This window comes from Ranitomeya imitator, chromosome 2 (genome assembly GCF_032444005.1).
Source record: "Ranitomeya imitator isolate aRanImi1 chromosome 2, aRanImi1.pri, whole genome shotgun sequence".
In the NCBI taxonomy this organism is placed as follows: Eukaryota; Metazoa; Chordata; class Amphibia; order Anura; family Dendrobatidae; genus Ranitomeya; species Ranitomeya imitator.
Window position 1 is genome coordinate 183,668,714 of NC_091283.1, and position 16,136 is coordinate 183,684,849.

The 16,136-nt window shown below is 44.7% G+C and overlaps 1 protein-coding gene across 1 annotated transcript in view; it reads left to right on the top strand.

Annotated features, from left to right (window-relative positions):
* COL27A1 (collagen type XXVII alpha 1 chain) overlaps positions 1-16,136 on the top strand; it is a 407,011-nt gene that overhangs the window by 347,211 nt on the left and 43,664 nt on the right. Inside the window, exons 42-48 of the mRNA XM_069748227.1 lie at positions 5,574-5,630; positions 6,855-6,908; positions 7,412-7,465; positions 7,740-7,793; positions 8,248-8,301; positions 9,224-9,331; positions 9,409-9,516. Coding sequence (XP_069604328.1) covers positions 5,574-5,630; positions 6,855-6,908; positions 7,412-7,465; positions 7,740-7,793; positions 8,248-8,301; positions 9,224-9,331; positions 9,409-9,516 — 489 coding nt within the window. The remainder of the gene's footprint in view (positions 1-5,573; positions 5,631-6,854; positions 6,909-7,411; positions 7,466-7,739; positions 7,794-8,247; positions 8,302-9,223; positions 9,332-9,408; positions 9,517-16,136) is intronic.

Consider the following 16,136-nt stretch of genomic DNA (forward strand, 5'->3'; position numbering starts at 1 on the left):
CTAGTTCTAACCCCAACCTTAGTGGGAAAAAAAAATTCTTTATTTTATTATTGTCCCTACCTATAGGGGTGACAAAAGGGAAGGGGGGTCATTTACTGTTTTTTTTATTTTGATCACTGTGATAGGTTTTATCAGTGATCAAAATGCACATTGGAACGAATCTGCCGGCCGGCAGATTCGGCGGGCGCACTGCGCATGTGCCCGCCATTTTGGAAGATGGCGGCGCCCATGGAGAAGACGGACGGACCCCGGGAGGCTCGGTAAGTATGATGGGGGGGGGGAGCACGGGGAGTGGATCGGAGCATGGGGTGGTGGATTGGAGCATGGGGGGGTGGATCGGAGTGCAGGGGGGTTGGATTGGAGCACGGGGGTTGGGATTGGAGCACGGGGGGAGCGGACAGGAGGACGGGGAGCGGAGCACAGGACGGAGGGGAGCGGACCACAGATCGGAGGACTGGGGGGGGAGATTGGTGGGGTGGGGGCACATCAGTGTTTCCAGCCATGGCCGATGCTATTGCAGCATCGGCCATGGCTGGATTGTAATATTTCACCAGTTTTTAGGTGAAATATTACAAATCGCTCTGATTGGCTGTTGAAAGTGAAACTGCCAATCAGAGCGATCGTAGCCACGGGGGGGTGCAGCCACCCCCCCTGCGCTGTACTACCACTCCCCCTGTCCCTGCAGATCGTGTGAAATTGGAGTTAACCCTTTCACCCGATCTGCAGGGACGCGATCTTTCCATGACGCCACATAGGCGTCATGGGTCGGATTGGCACCGACTTTCATGACGCCTACGTGGCGTCATGGGTCAGGAAGGGGTTAATGGGACGTTAAAACAACTCATTGGGACTTTTACCAGGACCTACAGGGACTAGGAGAAATTCTTGCCACACCTCCTGTTTGCCTATCGGGAGGTGCCCCAAGAATCCACGGGGTTCTCCCCGTTCGAGCTGGTATACGGGAGACGGGTAAGGAGACCCCTAGACTTAGTGCTAGAACACTGGGAAGGTGGAGGGTCTCATAGAAGGGGTACCTATTGTACCCTATGTGCTGGAATTCCGGGACCGCCTACAGGAGCTGACCAAAGGCTGTACGTGAGAACATGCAGGCGACCCAGCGGCGCCAGCGCGTATGGTACGATCGGAGGACCAGAGAGCGCACCTTGGAAATAGGACAGAAGGTCCTGGTGTTAGAGGCCACTAGGCAGAACAAGTTCCAAGCTGCATGGCGGGGGCCCTACCAGGTAGTGGGGAAAATAGCCGACACAACCTATAATGTCGCCGATTGTGACGACCCCAGGGTTTTCCGCATGTTCCACGTGAATATGCTGAAGCCCTACCGGGAGCGCCCTGAAGAGGTAGTGGCCATCTGGGCACCTGAAGCAGAGGATTTAGCTGGACTTCCCTTGCCGGATGTCTTAGGGGAAAGGACTCAGTCTAAAACATGGGACCAGGTACACTTGGGTGAAGACCTAGGCCCGGGAGAGACAGCAGGCGGAGGACTTGTTGAGGCAGCGACAGAGGATGTTTTCGGGGAGACCAGGGTACACTCGCCTGGCACAACACAAGGTTGAGACCCAGGATCAGACCCCCCTGCGACAAAACCTCTTCCGCGTCCCTGAGTCTGTACGACAGGGGATGCGACAAGAGATACAAGAGATGTTGCATTTAGGGGTCATTGAAGAGTCAGATAGTCCCTGGGCATCCCCCGTAGTGCTAGTGCCCAAGAAGGATGGGACTACACGGTTTTGTGTAGACTATCGTAAGCTCAATGAGAAAACAGTGACGGGTGCATATCCCATGCCGCGTATGGATGAGTTGTTAGACCAGCTGGCGGGGGCAAAGTATTTGACCACCATCGATCTATGCAAAGGCTACTGGCAGATTCCCCTTAGTCCTGACGCTATTCCCAAGTCGGCATTTGTCACCCCGTTTGGCTTATTCCAGTTTCGAGTTATGCCATTCGGGATGAAGACTGCCCCGGCGACCTTCCAGAGGCTGGCTGACCGGCTTCTGGATGGTCTCCAGGACTATGCTTGTGCCTACCTGGACGACATCGCCATCTACAGTGCGACATGGGAAGAGCATCTAAATCACCTAGAGACAGTATTGGACAGGATCCACAAGGCCGGAATCACCCTGAACCCAAACAAGTGTCACGTGGGCAAAGCAGAGGTTCAGTATTTAGGGCATTGGGTGGGAAGTGGGAAACAGCGACCAGAACCAGCCAAGATTGAGGCCATAGCCAAATGGCCCACCCCACGCACTATAACCCAGGTCATGGCGTTTCTAGGGACAGCGGGGTATTACAGGAAATTCGTTCCCAATTACAGCAGCATAGCCAAGCCCCTCACTGATCTGACCCGTAAGAACCAACCCCGCCATGTAACCTGGACCCCAGAGTGTGAGGAAGCCTTCCGCCAACTAAAGGACGCCGTCACCAATACCCCTGTATTGGCCGCACCCGATCCAACTAAACATTTCCTTGTTCACACACACGCTTCTATGTTTGGATTGGGGGCAGTACTGAGCCAAGTCGGGCCGGACGGCCAAGAACACCCGGTAGCTTACCTGAGTCGGAAACTACTGCCCCGTGAAATAAGCTATGCGGCCATCGAGAAGGAGTGCCTGGCGGTAGTATGGGAACTCAAAAAGTTGCAACCATATTTGTATGGATGACAGTTTTCCCTCCTAACGGACCATAATCCCCTAGTCTGGCTTAATCGGGTCTCTGGAGACAACGCCAGATTGCTGTGGTGGAGTTTAGCCCTACAACCTCTGGACTTCATCCACTACAGACCCGGCAAACAAAACGGTAACGCCGATGGACTCAGTCGAAAAACGGAACTTGTACCAACCCCATAAACTTCGGTTATCCCCAAACCGATCCGTTAAGGATCAGATTGTGTATGCCGATCGCGTCGCTGAAAAGTGGAGCTGTGTTACGGAACCACTCAGCACCCATAATATGTTGTGCAGTTATATATATGTATAATAGGTTCCATGTGAGATGCATGTCCCTAATGCATCAGCCCACAGGCTACGCCCCTGGGCAGAGGGGACACTATATTCCCCTTTTGTCCTCCCCCCACCTTTGTAATTCCCACAGTAAATATCGACAGGCTCCGGCCACCTGCGGCTATTGTCTGGCCTGCCGCTTTTCTATTGGCCTGCCCTCTGTATCTGTGTGATATATTCTGTGTCCTGTGAGTAAAGTGTTGTCAGACTGGAAATACGTGGAGAAGCAGTGATCTTTTATATGCGCCCAGGTAACTAAGCGATTCCAGCCAGCGTCCTTTATTCAGACTCCAGCCAAAGCAGAGTGGACCTCCTGAAACACGGGGTTGTACTGAAAGAGGTACCCCAGCTTGGTAGACCCTGTTACAGTTGATAATTATTGCTTACAGCCAATGAAAATCCAAAAGTCATTATCTCAGTAAATTAGAATACTTTATAACACCAGCTTGAAAAATGATTTTAAAATCTGAAATGTTGACCTACTAACATGTATGTACAGTAAATGCACTCAGTACTTGGTCAGGGCTCCTTTTGCATCAATTACTGCATCAATGCGGTGTGGCATGGAGGCGACCAGCCTGTGGCACTGCTGAGGTGTTCTGGAAGCCCAGGTTGCTTTGATAGCAGCCTTCAGCTCCTCTGGATTGTTGGTTCTGGTGTCTCTCATCTTCCTCTTTACAATGCTCCATAGATTCTCTATGGGGGGTTAAAGTCAGGTGAGTTTGCAGACCAATCAAGCGCAGTGATACTGTTGTTTGTAAACCAGGTATTGGTACTTTTGGCAGTGTGGACAAGTGCCAAGCCTTGCTGGAGAATGAAATTTCCATCTCCAAAAAGCTTGTTGGCAAAGGGAAGCATGAAGTGCTCTAAAATTTCCTGGTATACGGCTGCGCTGACTTTGGTCTTGATTAAACCCAGTGGACCTACACCAGCAGATGACATGGCTCCCCAAACTATCACTGATTGTGGAAACCTCACACTAGACCTCCAACAGCTTGGATTGTGGCCTCTCCACTCTTCCTCCAGACTCTGGGACCATGATTTCCAAATGAAATGCAAAATTTACTTTCATCTGAAAACAACACCTTGGACCACTGAGCAACAGTCCAGCTCTTTTTCTCCTTTGCCCAGGTAAGATGCTTCTGGCGTTGTCTATTGGCCATGAATGGCTTGACACAAGGCATTCGACACATGTAGCCCATGTCCTGGATACGTCTGTGTGTGGTGCTTCTTGAAGCAATGACTCCAGCAGCAGTCCACTCCTTGTGAATCTCCCCCAAATTTTTGAATGGCCTTTTCTTTACAATCCTTTCAAGGCTACGGTTATCCGGATACTTGTGCAACTTTTTCTACCGCACTTTTTTCTTCCACTCAACTTTCCATTAATATGCTTGGATACAACTCTCTGTGAACAGCTGGCTTCTTTAGCAATGACCTTTTGTGGCTTACCCTCCTTGTGAAGTGTGCCAATGACTGCCTTTTGGACATCTGTCAAGTCAGCAGTCTTTCCCATGATTGTGGAGTCTACTGAAACGGACTAAGGGACCTTTATAAACGCTTAGGAAGTCTTTGCAGGTGTTTTTCGTTAATTATTCTAATTTTCTGAGATAATGATTTTTGGGTTTTCATTGGCTGTAAGCCATAATAATCAACATTAACAGAAATAAACACTTGACATAGATCACTCTGTTTCTAATGACTAAATAATATATGAATTTCACTTTTTGTATTGAAGAACTGAAATAAATTAACTTTTTGATGATATTCTAATTTTGTGAGAAGCACCTGTATGTGCTGACTCAGCTCGCTTGTAACCAGTTCATGCTGGAATATCACTCCCGTGTTGGCGAGTGGTGAGTGCGTCGCTTCCTATGAATGTCGTGGCTGGGTCCAGCTGGACTGAGCTGCTCTTATTGTTCCTGAGGCCAATCAACCAAGCAGGCCAAGAGGAATCTCCTGCAGGGAGAAATTAGGACACGGATAATCACATACATGTACCATTTTGTCTCAGGATTATCACTATTGGATCAAAAGACAAAAACGGATACATCCACAGGAATGCACGCTTATAGGACAATGTAATCACAGGCCTGTAACGTAACACCTTCATTTCTGTTATGGCATCTACAGTCCCTTATAATATACAGGATGATATGTGGTGTGAGAAGTTCCTATCCACTTGGGAGCCTCCAGATGCGCCGTGTGTGGGCCGTTAGCCAAATAAAACACACCCGTCTCTCTGCTCTGCGCATTTATAGCTTCAGATGTTTACTTTCTGCCCCTCTTCTCTGCATTTTTACTTGTCACTTACCATTGCTCCTTTTCTCCCTCATTCATGTAAGCTAAACATAAATTATTCTGTCCCCCTCCCACACAAGTTAACTGATTATTGGAGGTCGGCATGCAGCGCACCCCGGATCTGCAAGTATTGAATATGATGGTGGCACCAACGTTTCCCAGCTCGTTTGCAGTGTGGAATAGATCGGCTAGATTGTGTCATTTCACTCTTACCATGTCCATATCCATATGTAATATTTAATTTGATTTGTTTACAGGGAGAACAAGGGGAGGATGGCAAAACGGAAGGTGTCCCCGGCGCTCCTGGAGATAGAGTAAGACCTTATTCACACTAAGAATCAAAACTAAGAGTAAACAGACAAAGAGGCCAATAATATTTAAGTTAAATGTAAATCAGAAACTTTATTAATTAAGAATTTGATGCAAAACAACCAGAAGAAAAGGGTGACGCTAATCCAAGTGGTAAACATGTATAATATAATAAAAAAACATAGATGATACATAAGTATAAAAGATAGGTATAAGAAAGTCGCTGCTTATGTATACCCCTCCTCACATGTAAAGCGCCATGGAATAAATGGCGCTATAATAAATAATAATAATCCATGCACGTGTTGCCGCTGTCTAAGGCTATGTGCACACTTTGCAGATTCCACTGCGGATTTTTCCGCAGTGGAATTCCAAAATCCGCAGTGAAAACCCCTCGCGGTTTTTACTGCGGATTTATCGCGGTTTTTACTGCGGTTTCTTCTGCGGATTTTCATCTGCCATTTCCTATTGGAACAGGTGAAAATCCGCAGAAAAGAAGTGACATGCTGCGGAATGTAAACCGCAGCGTTTCCGCGCGTTTTTTTCCGCAGCATGTGCACTGCGTTTTTTGTTTCCCATAGGTTTACATTGTACTGTAAACTCATGGGAAACTGCTGCAGATCCGCAGCGGTCAAATCCGCTACGGATCCGCAGCAAAATCCGCAAAGTGTGAATATAGCCTAACAGCCGGAAGACATGCAGTCATGGCGACTCAAACATATTTCTCAAGCACGCCGAAGACACTCGGTTAGCACTTGAGCATGCTCATATCACCTTATCTGAGCACATTCACTCCTCACTAGTCAATATATAATAGTCCGGCCTACACATGCACCTATATAGGGGTGCGCCTTTTCACATATGGTGTGATTTCAGTCACCATTTAGTTACAATATTTATATATGCATGTGTATTATTGCTTACTTTTGAGTTTTCTTAATCTTATTCCCACTAACACTAGACTAGGTCCCGCTGCACAGCCTTCATATGACACATGTATTAGTCAATTACTGTATCTGCATTTACTCACCCTATCTATACAGCCAGAATTGGTCCATCAGGGGGTGATGGTTTTTTGTGTGTGTATGTGTGTGGGGGCGGCTACTTGTCCAAGCACTTGACCAACTTGTTAGTGGCTCAAAAATAGATTTTAGGGCTTTGTCTAGTGCCCTGCAAAATAACAGTACAGAAACTCAGACAGACTTGATGCAACCATTATAATTTTTTAGGGACCTGTTGGTGATCGTGGAGACCGAGGGGAATCGGGGGACCCAGGATACCCTGTGAGTTGTTGCACTGACCAGATTTTTTTATGATGTGACTTACTTTCCATACAGTACTAGGGCTGAAACATGTCTGACATACAGCAATTTATCATAAATCTGTCCAAATGTGTAGAGCAATAGTGAACAACCTTCACAAGCATGTCGCTTTTCCATCTTAAGTTTTTTTATTATCTGCCCATTTAGTATACAATATCCTTCTATTAATCACAGCTCCATATTCCCTGCACATTCACGTAGGCACCACTGGAGGGAGCTTCCTGCGTACAGTTACACATGGAACTGCTGTATGCAGTAAACTCCTCAGCTCCCCCTAGTGGTGGCGACAGGCAGCCAGCTTTGTATAGTAGGAAAGTCTATGTAGAGGATTCTGAGTGGACACATAAGAATAGTAAATCTGTCCTCTATTATTAATTTTGCCTTCAGGATACAGCAGATCTGTTAGAAGTAATTTAATTGATTCTCAGGCCGATATTAATCTTTTTTTTTTTACTTCTATACAGGGTCAAGAAGGACCAGAAGGCCCCAGAGGAAAAGCTGGACAACAAGGTTTACCAGTAAGTTACTGCATGTATCTATTTATTCCTATCATTTGTGAAGAATGTTTACAATTTAGGTAAAGGGTTTTCCCAATTACAGGTAGGTGATTACACAGTTATTGTGCCACATAGTCATTTACTTGTCACTTTTTGTAATATGGATTTTGGCTTCTATTGATTTCAATTGGTAGAAGCGATGTGGCCAAAATTGCCATTGTAAAATGTGTGCACAATACCTGAACGCACACTTACTGTATTTGAAGAGTTACATCTATCTTTATTTTTCTTGCAGGGCCATCCTGGACCACGAGGTTTTCAGGGGTTAAAGGGATCCAAAGGAGCAATGGTAAGTTGTGCAGATTAGTCGCATAGACATGGTAGCTACAGGCTGCTACTGCCAGAGTAAGGAGCAATTCATTTATCTATTCATTATGACAGGGGTTTATCAGCTTGTGTGTCCTCCCTGTGAGAGTTGAATATAATTGCTCCTGACAGATTTTCACCAAAAAAATTGCTTAGATTGTGGTTTTCGTGTTTCCAGAGATATCACCATCCTATAGCGTCCATTTTTTTCTTCAGTAAATTGCCAACCAGTGATTATGGAGGGAGTTATCGTTCTGTATGAACAAAAGTCTTGGCCTTCAGTATTTGGGCATTATGTCACTGAGTGAGCTAATGAGATCTGTCTTAGTTTCTAAACTTCATAATTGTGAGGGCTGAATTTCAGGTAATGTGTAGAAGAAAGCAATGTAGATTTCAACTCGCCATATATATATACAGTGTCATTTCACTTTTATCAGGGTTTAAAGGGAAAACCAGGAAAATCGGGAGAAACCGCCACACGTGGACCACCTGTAAGTAAAGTTTCCCACAAGAAAATATTTATCTAGAATAGTAGATCCCATTGTGTTTGCTCCTCTTTGTGGCTCATACAATGCTGACTGGCCATCCAATATCTGTCCCGACTCTCCTGCACAAGCCTTCCTGTGTTCTCTATGGGGAGAGCGGAGGAAGCCACTGAAGAAGCCATCTAGCAGCGGCTTATCTGCGTGCAGATCAAAAGGATCGATCTAAGTGTTTCACACTCTTCATGTTTATGTCACACACTGAAAAATACTAGACGCCACCAAGGGATGGGGCTACATGCACAGCTCATCACTGCAGAAAGTCTGTCCTAGATCTCTCTATCCGAGAGGTTGTGCAGCAGATGCATTGTATGTTAGCCAACTTTCAGACACTGCCAGGAAGTTCCTGCTTGTCTTTTTAATAAATAAAATAAATCTTTATTTTTTTTTTTTTATATAGCGCTAACATATTCCGCAGCGCTTTACAGTTTGCACACATTATCATCACTGTCCCCGATTGGGCTCACAATCTAGAATTCCTATCAGTATGTCTTTGGCATGTGGGAGGAAACCGGAGTGCCCGGAGGAAACCCACGCAAACACGGAGAGAACATACAAACTCTTTGCAGATGTTGTCCTGGGTGGGATTAGAACCCAGTACCCCAGCACTGCAAGGCTGTAGTGCTAACCACTGCGCCACGAGAGGTTCTGCAGCAGAGGTTTGTTTTGCAAGTAGTAATCTATCCCCTCAGAGCTCTGCGACCTGTATAGAGTCTTGGTGCCTCTGAGAATACATCACTTTATATATTTCAGCATCACTAGTGATTCATGACAGAGGTTAATCAGGAAAAGCAAGACGTAGAGATCAAGGGTTGTGCGTTTTTGTGAACAGTTTCACCTTTGTAAAATGATTGTACCTCCTTGTTTTTAGGGAGCAGTAGGAATGGCCGGACCTCGGGGAGTGATAGGAAGACAAGGCCATGAGGGTCCCCCAGGTCCAGATGGAATACCAGGGAAAGATGGCACCGCTGGGCTGAGTGTGAGTGTCCTCTCTGTGTGCAATACATTATAATCCAACAGGTGAAAGGTGATTTCATTATTATTTTTTTTTCCTAGGGAGAACAAGGTGATGATGGAGAAATTGGCCATGCTGGCACATCGGGAAAGCGAGGAAACAATGGTGTGCCAGGATTACCTGGGGCTCAGGGACTAATTGGACTCAGGGTAATTGCTGTGTGTGCACTACTAATACTCAGCTTGTCACAGCAGATATCTTGTTCTGGACAGCGATTAATTATCACTGATTTCCCATGTTTTGACAGAAACATAGCTGCATTGTTCCAAAACCAGCATCACACATGTCTGCAGGTTATGTCTAGTATTGCAGCTGATCTCCATTGAAGTGCATGGCTGCAATACCACATACAACCTGTAACCAAGAGTGGCACTGTTTTTTTTTTTAGAAAGCATCCATGTTTTTCTAATTAGTTAAACAAAAAACAACAGGGGCAGTAAATGGAAGCTAAAAGCCCAGATAGCCAGAAAATGGCATCACTATGGAGCACTAATAGAAGCTTTCGGAGATAATTACCAGTGGTATAACAGAACCGTTCAGGGATTTTGTGCCCCCTGGGTTTAGCATTAAAACCTGTGGGGGTAGAGCACAGGAGGAGCATTACATGCGCTGACGTAATCGACATGTCTGTATACGGTCCTATCCTGATGGCTACACTTATTAGGTGGTTGTACCGGGGTTATGTCTGATTTCTGTGTGGAGATGCGTCACATTATGTGTTTTGTGTTATTTGTCTTTACTCCGGATGAGGGGAGTTCGCTCTCCAATATTATGTCTGTTCAGCGTATCCAGGTGGAGCAAGTCTGACTCATGTTAGAGTGGAAAACAGCCATTATCAACTCCTCTGGGTTTCATTCTGCACTTTACCCGGTCCTCGCAGGTCATGTGACCCAATAACGCCAGATACTCTGTATCCTATGGTATTACTGTTTGCCAAAAGAATCTCAGCGGAAGACAAACCTTATTATCTGCTGCCCTCTAGTGGACAAGATCCAGAAACTACGGAAATTGCCTGTCAGGGCGACGACTATTGTGCTACAACAATGTACAGTTGTGATTTGGAGGAGGATTAAACCTTCCATATTGCATTGCTGATGGTGCACATTCAGCAGATGTCAGGAGTGTGCGGTGCTTTCCCTGTGGGATCTCTTCTGGCCCGAGGTGTATGCACAGCTGTACACAACTCTCCAATGTCAGTTCTGGCCACAGATAAATGGTTGCAGATTTCTTTCATTTCATGGTTTTTACTGAATTGATTTGTACTAGAAGTTCTGTTTTGTTTTTTAGTGTTTCCTTTTTGTAAAAGAAGGTTCAATTTTTTTTGGGGGGTGGATCCTGTTCTGGACATTTTTTAAACCATTGACAGTATTTTCTTCTGATACACTTGGTGCAAATAATCCTGCTAAATACCCCCAACCAAAAGTGCCAGTCAGAGTGAAATGTGCCGCCTCTTTTTTGCTTTGCAGTATGAAGGTCAATGTCCAGACTCCTGATTTGTGCTTTGGTTGTATGTGTGTTGTACACAGTCTAGCAACTAGGTCAGCTCCGAGTTATATGTACAGGGACATATGAACATGAAAGTAGGTTCTCTTTAAAGGGAATTATAAAATCAGAAAAATAATTTTAGTTTTTCTTGGGGGTTTTTAAACGTGAAATAGTACCACTCTTGTCAATGGGCTGTTTCGGTAATGCAGCTATCACTTGAATGAGATACAGTACCAGACAAAGGCCATTGACTACACTGGTCAAGTTTCCTGACCTGAAATAAGCAGCTTATAAAGCTGTTGAGTCCGTGTCAGGAGATCTGCTGGCAGTCTGTACTAATATCAGACGTACAAAAGCCTAACAGAGTTTTCCACCTTTTGAGACCAACATATCATCCAATCTCCTAATATGTTTGATTTTTTTTTTGTAACTGTCAGAAATGTCATATTTCCTTTGTTTTCCCTTAAAATCTTTTAACCTATAGCCAGACAATAGGACAGCCTGTGTGTGGACTATGGGAAATGTTCCACAGCATTGTGGACTATTATGTGATTATTAGGGGCCTGATTTTATGCAAATTAAGATTCTGTCCAGACCTTAGCCTTTTTGTTTATATATTAAATTTCATAAGAAACAACAAAGACCTAAGGTATATAAGATCTCAGCCAAGAGAGAAGCAGATCGAAGAAAGAGGAGGAGAGAACAGTGGCGGAGACACAAGGGAAGAAGGGCAGGAGAGGGCGTAAATAAGGCTAAGGGCCCTATGTTCTGTCATCCTCGATATATGCCCGATATTTGGCAGAAGATCTAAAATCTAGCCAGTAATAAGGGTATGTTTCCACGGGGCGTAATATCTGCGCTTTGGACACAGCGGATACCCCGCTCCGCCCAAAGTGCCGCCCCCTGTCGTACGCACGGTGATTCCAGATGTGTTCATTGAACACATGCGGAATCACCACATCGTATTCATAGACTGGGTCATTTATCTTGCAGAGGCGAAGTGTCTCCGCAATCTAAATAGACATGCAGGATCCTGCATTTGCAGGATCCTGCATTTTCTCATAGACTTGTATTAGCGACGTATCGCGACAGATGGCCACATGTTTCGTCCGTCGTGTACTGGATCCTGCGGAATTTAACAGCCCGTCTTATCCAAAAACCGTTCCATGAAACATTTTTTGTCTGCAGTCTCTCTCTCTCTTCTCTCTCTCTTGTCCCGGACTAGAAAATCCTCCTTCTCCACTATGCAAATTCTGGAGACGCCTCCATTGAAATACTGGAAAGGTTGCATACGTTTTACCAATATTTTCTAACATCCGTCGGTACGTCTCGCCGATGCATTGGGACGTGACACTCCCGACGAAGTGTGAAAGAGGCCTTACGCATGGGCCGCCAGATGCAGCCCTGCACGCATATTGGAATCGGGATTTCGTAAAATCCCCTCCACTGTGCTGTAACATCTGGACGCTGCAGATGTACGCAGTGTCCAATTCTGAACAAATCTTTAACGTGGAAACATACCCTTAAACCAAGTTTTATTAAATCGTTCCTAAGAGTTATTAGCTGAAGCGGTCAGTTCCTCCATCAAAATCACTCCATTTATTTTAGAGAACTAAAGGGCAATTGTTGTAGTGGTATCTTTTTTCCCAGAGCAGGGGGATGCACTCCCGAGCCATCACAACTAGGTGTCTCCATGTATATTTTTTTAGCGGGATGTCGCAGTGATGGAGATGGACAAGAGCAAAAGTCAGATCAAGCACAAGATCTTCCAACCTTCGTATCACTGATTGTACTTTGTCCCAAAAAGGAGTGGTATAGAGTCCAGTAGAATCTGGACTCTATACCATCGAGATAATAATTTATAACTGGCCTCATGAAAATGAGAACAGATCAACACTTTATACGTTAAAGAGAAAAGTCGCTTCCATTGATCTTTCAATAGAGAGAAGCCCAAATTATCCTCTCACTGTGTCTGAAATCTGGCGACAGGAAGGTCTGGAGGGTCAGTCAGCAGAGAATTTGAGAAAGACAAAGAGTACCTCAGAGGTCCTGCACTTGAGCAAGCTGTCTCAAAAGTCGTTTTCTCATTATTATAAAAGGATCTAGAAGGGAGTGACTGGAAAAAATACAACTTGTTCTCCAGATGTCCAGGGTGGATGGTGAAGGAATACCAAGGAGATGGTCCTTTGAAGGCCAGAGGTGTCCTGCTCCACAATAATACATTTTGAAGTGACCCCTGTTTATAAAGGATCGGAAAACACAGTCAGCAAGACTCAGAGGGGGGGAGGGGATTACCCAAAATGGGAAACATAAAAAAGTATTGCAGCATAATGTGGTCACGCACTGCAGGAAGGGAACAACATGCAAGGGTAGCCTTAATTGTGTTTTAACCACTTTGACCAGAGATTGTTCTAACCGGGGAGCCTATATGAGAGGGACAGCTGTAAAGCTTTGCTCAATTCGAACCCATGCATTTCCGGTGCCATTCCTACACGAGTCCAATATCCTAATATCCTAGACAGGAGGGAGACAATGTAATAAAATCTGAAGTTGGGCAAAGCTATACCCCCTGAAGATTTAGGATGATTTAAAGGGATCCTGTCAGCAGAATTGTGCTGAGTAACCTACAGACAGTGTCAGGTTGGTGCCGTTATACTGATTAAAATGATGCCTTGCTTGATGAAGTCCGTCTTGTGGTTGTTGTTTAACTGAAAACTGACAACAAAGATTGATGAGGCTCTGGGGCGGCGTGTGTGTGTGTGTGTGTGTCCTTCATGTGGTGCTCTGCTTAGATACTCAATTGTATGGCTTCTGACAAAAAAAATCACATTCAGCAGGCAGGCGCCGACTGCACTGTAGCATGATCACATCTATAATATTCATTTACTTATTTTAATTTGGTGATATAAATTTAGTCAGGAAAAAATAAATTCTCTCTCAAAATGGCGCCGGCCGCACCTGAGCAGTAGCATCTATTTGAGCCTTGATAGTATTGTCCCTGGTAGCTTCTCTCCCCCTCATGAAACCCGTTTGGTCTGGGTGAATAATATCCATAAGCAAGGGTGACAATGTGGACCTTAGCCTTTATCATGACCTCAGTTACTTTCAGTATGTATGACTGTATCTGCTCTGTGTCGCCAGCAGAGCCATAAAGGTGAGCAATGAAACCTTTGGTTTCCACGTGACAAAAGATCTAATATGTCCCAAGTCCACAGCTTAGACATGTACTGTATCCTTCCCATCGCCTTCTGTGAGAGCCACCTATGTCCTTTTGGCATACTGTAAGCAGGTTTACGCTCGCTAAATCAAACCCACAGAACACTACATCACTGAAATAATATGTCCTTCTTCAAAATTCCACTGAAAAATGTACTTCTAAATTTCATACTGGGTAAAAATTAAGCAAGTGGTCACAAGCTGTGGATGGTTATCACTCTTCAACCTGTCAACTTGAATCTTTCAAGTTGTCTTTTATTTTTCATTAGGGAGGTTAATAACATCTACATTGTGTAAGGGTATGTTCCCATGGTCAGTAGACGGCAGCGCTTTGGACACAGCACATGTCCCCTCCGTCCAAAGCCCTGCCGCCTTTTGAATGCAGGTGATTCCGCATGTGTTCACTGAACCGTAGACCGAGCGTCTCTGCAAGATAAATAGACATGCTGCAGTCTGGAAAGATGCGCCGCATGTCCGTCTCCACAGGGAAGCCAGAGGCTTCCCTCCACACATAATGGAGATGGGATTTCTTGAAATCCTATCCACTATGCTGTAACATCTGGCCACTGCGGGTTGGACACCGTGGATGTATGCAGCGTCCAACCCGCAGCGTTTACTGACCGTGGGAACATACCCTAAGTCATTCACCAACAACAAGGTGTCACTCATGGATGGACCCTATTAATGAATGAATGCAGTGTGCTGATGCATTTTGTTAGTATATATTTTTATTCATTAATTATGCCACTACAGGTTTGCCATGTTCACCCTTATCCACCCATCTTTCCTAGACATGTTTTAATTAGACCTAAGTTGGATCCTATCTCTTCTCCATTACATATGAGGCCTTCAGGCACAGAGAGGGGAGTCAGGAGAGATCAGGTCCATCAATGAGGTGTACATGGTGGATGGCTTATACATTATTTTTTAATAAAAAACAAAGTAGCTCCCACTTATATATGAATAGGAATAGTGGAATTTATTACAGTTCTCTGATGTATGTGGTGTATTCGCCAACAGCAACTAATCAGATTACAGTTCTCTTTGGAAAATAAAAGTGGCAACCACATTGGTGTTTACAAACAAATATGATAGAGAAAAAAAGATTTTTGAAGCTAGAGCCATTTTGGTTTATTTTTAGTGTTGCTGGAATTGACCATTGTATTTCTAGTATAATTTTACACTGTAGACGTGTGTATGGGTAAAAATATAGACAGCTGGGCCACACAGGGATAGCAGACAGGACATGAAAGCACCACAATAGATATTCCCACACATTCTGCAGCCTTTTCCTCCCGTCATAAGACCGCATCAGGGATAATTATAACTGTCACGTCCTGCACACAGCGCAGGTAATGAGTTTCCTCTCACATGTGATAGAGCACATGGGACACTTAGGACGTGTTCATATTTATTTACTTATTCATTTACAGTTTAGGAGGAAGAAAATGCCTTCTAAAGCTTTAAAGGAAAAAAAATATCTCCTAATAGGAAAGTCCGCTAATGTATTAGAGATTTAGCAGGATCGGAAAGAGGTGCACGCATTTAAATAAACTTTGCACATCCCAGGCTTATTTGTGCACCATCTAAACTGTTCGCTATACTTTATGCTACTTTTTAGGGTAAACTGTAGAAAATCTTTACAGTTACTCCCACTACTAAGTCCAGACATTATTTCAAAAAGTTTTGGAAATATTTGTAATATCAGGAAATAAAATCATGGGCAAGACAAACATACGCTGACATTTTCCAGTTTTTCCTACCAGAAAAATGGTGTCAATAGCTACGTAAACCTTTGTGTGTAACATTTTACATGTCACTGTAGGATCTAATATATAATTGCCTAGAATACTACTTCCTGCAATTTGTGCCAACTTCCGTGGCTTTGTCCGGAGCTAATGTCCGGAGCTAATGTCCGGAGATAAGTGACGTCAACAGTGTCCAGTGTCTGATTGGTTGCCGCCTGCTGCGAGCGACCAATCAGAAACGTGCCGTACTGTGACACACTCCGCCCGCCATTTTGGTGTGATTTTTGAATTTTTACCTCACAGCAAGTTTCTACTGCGTG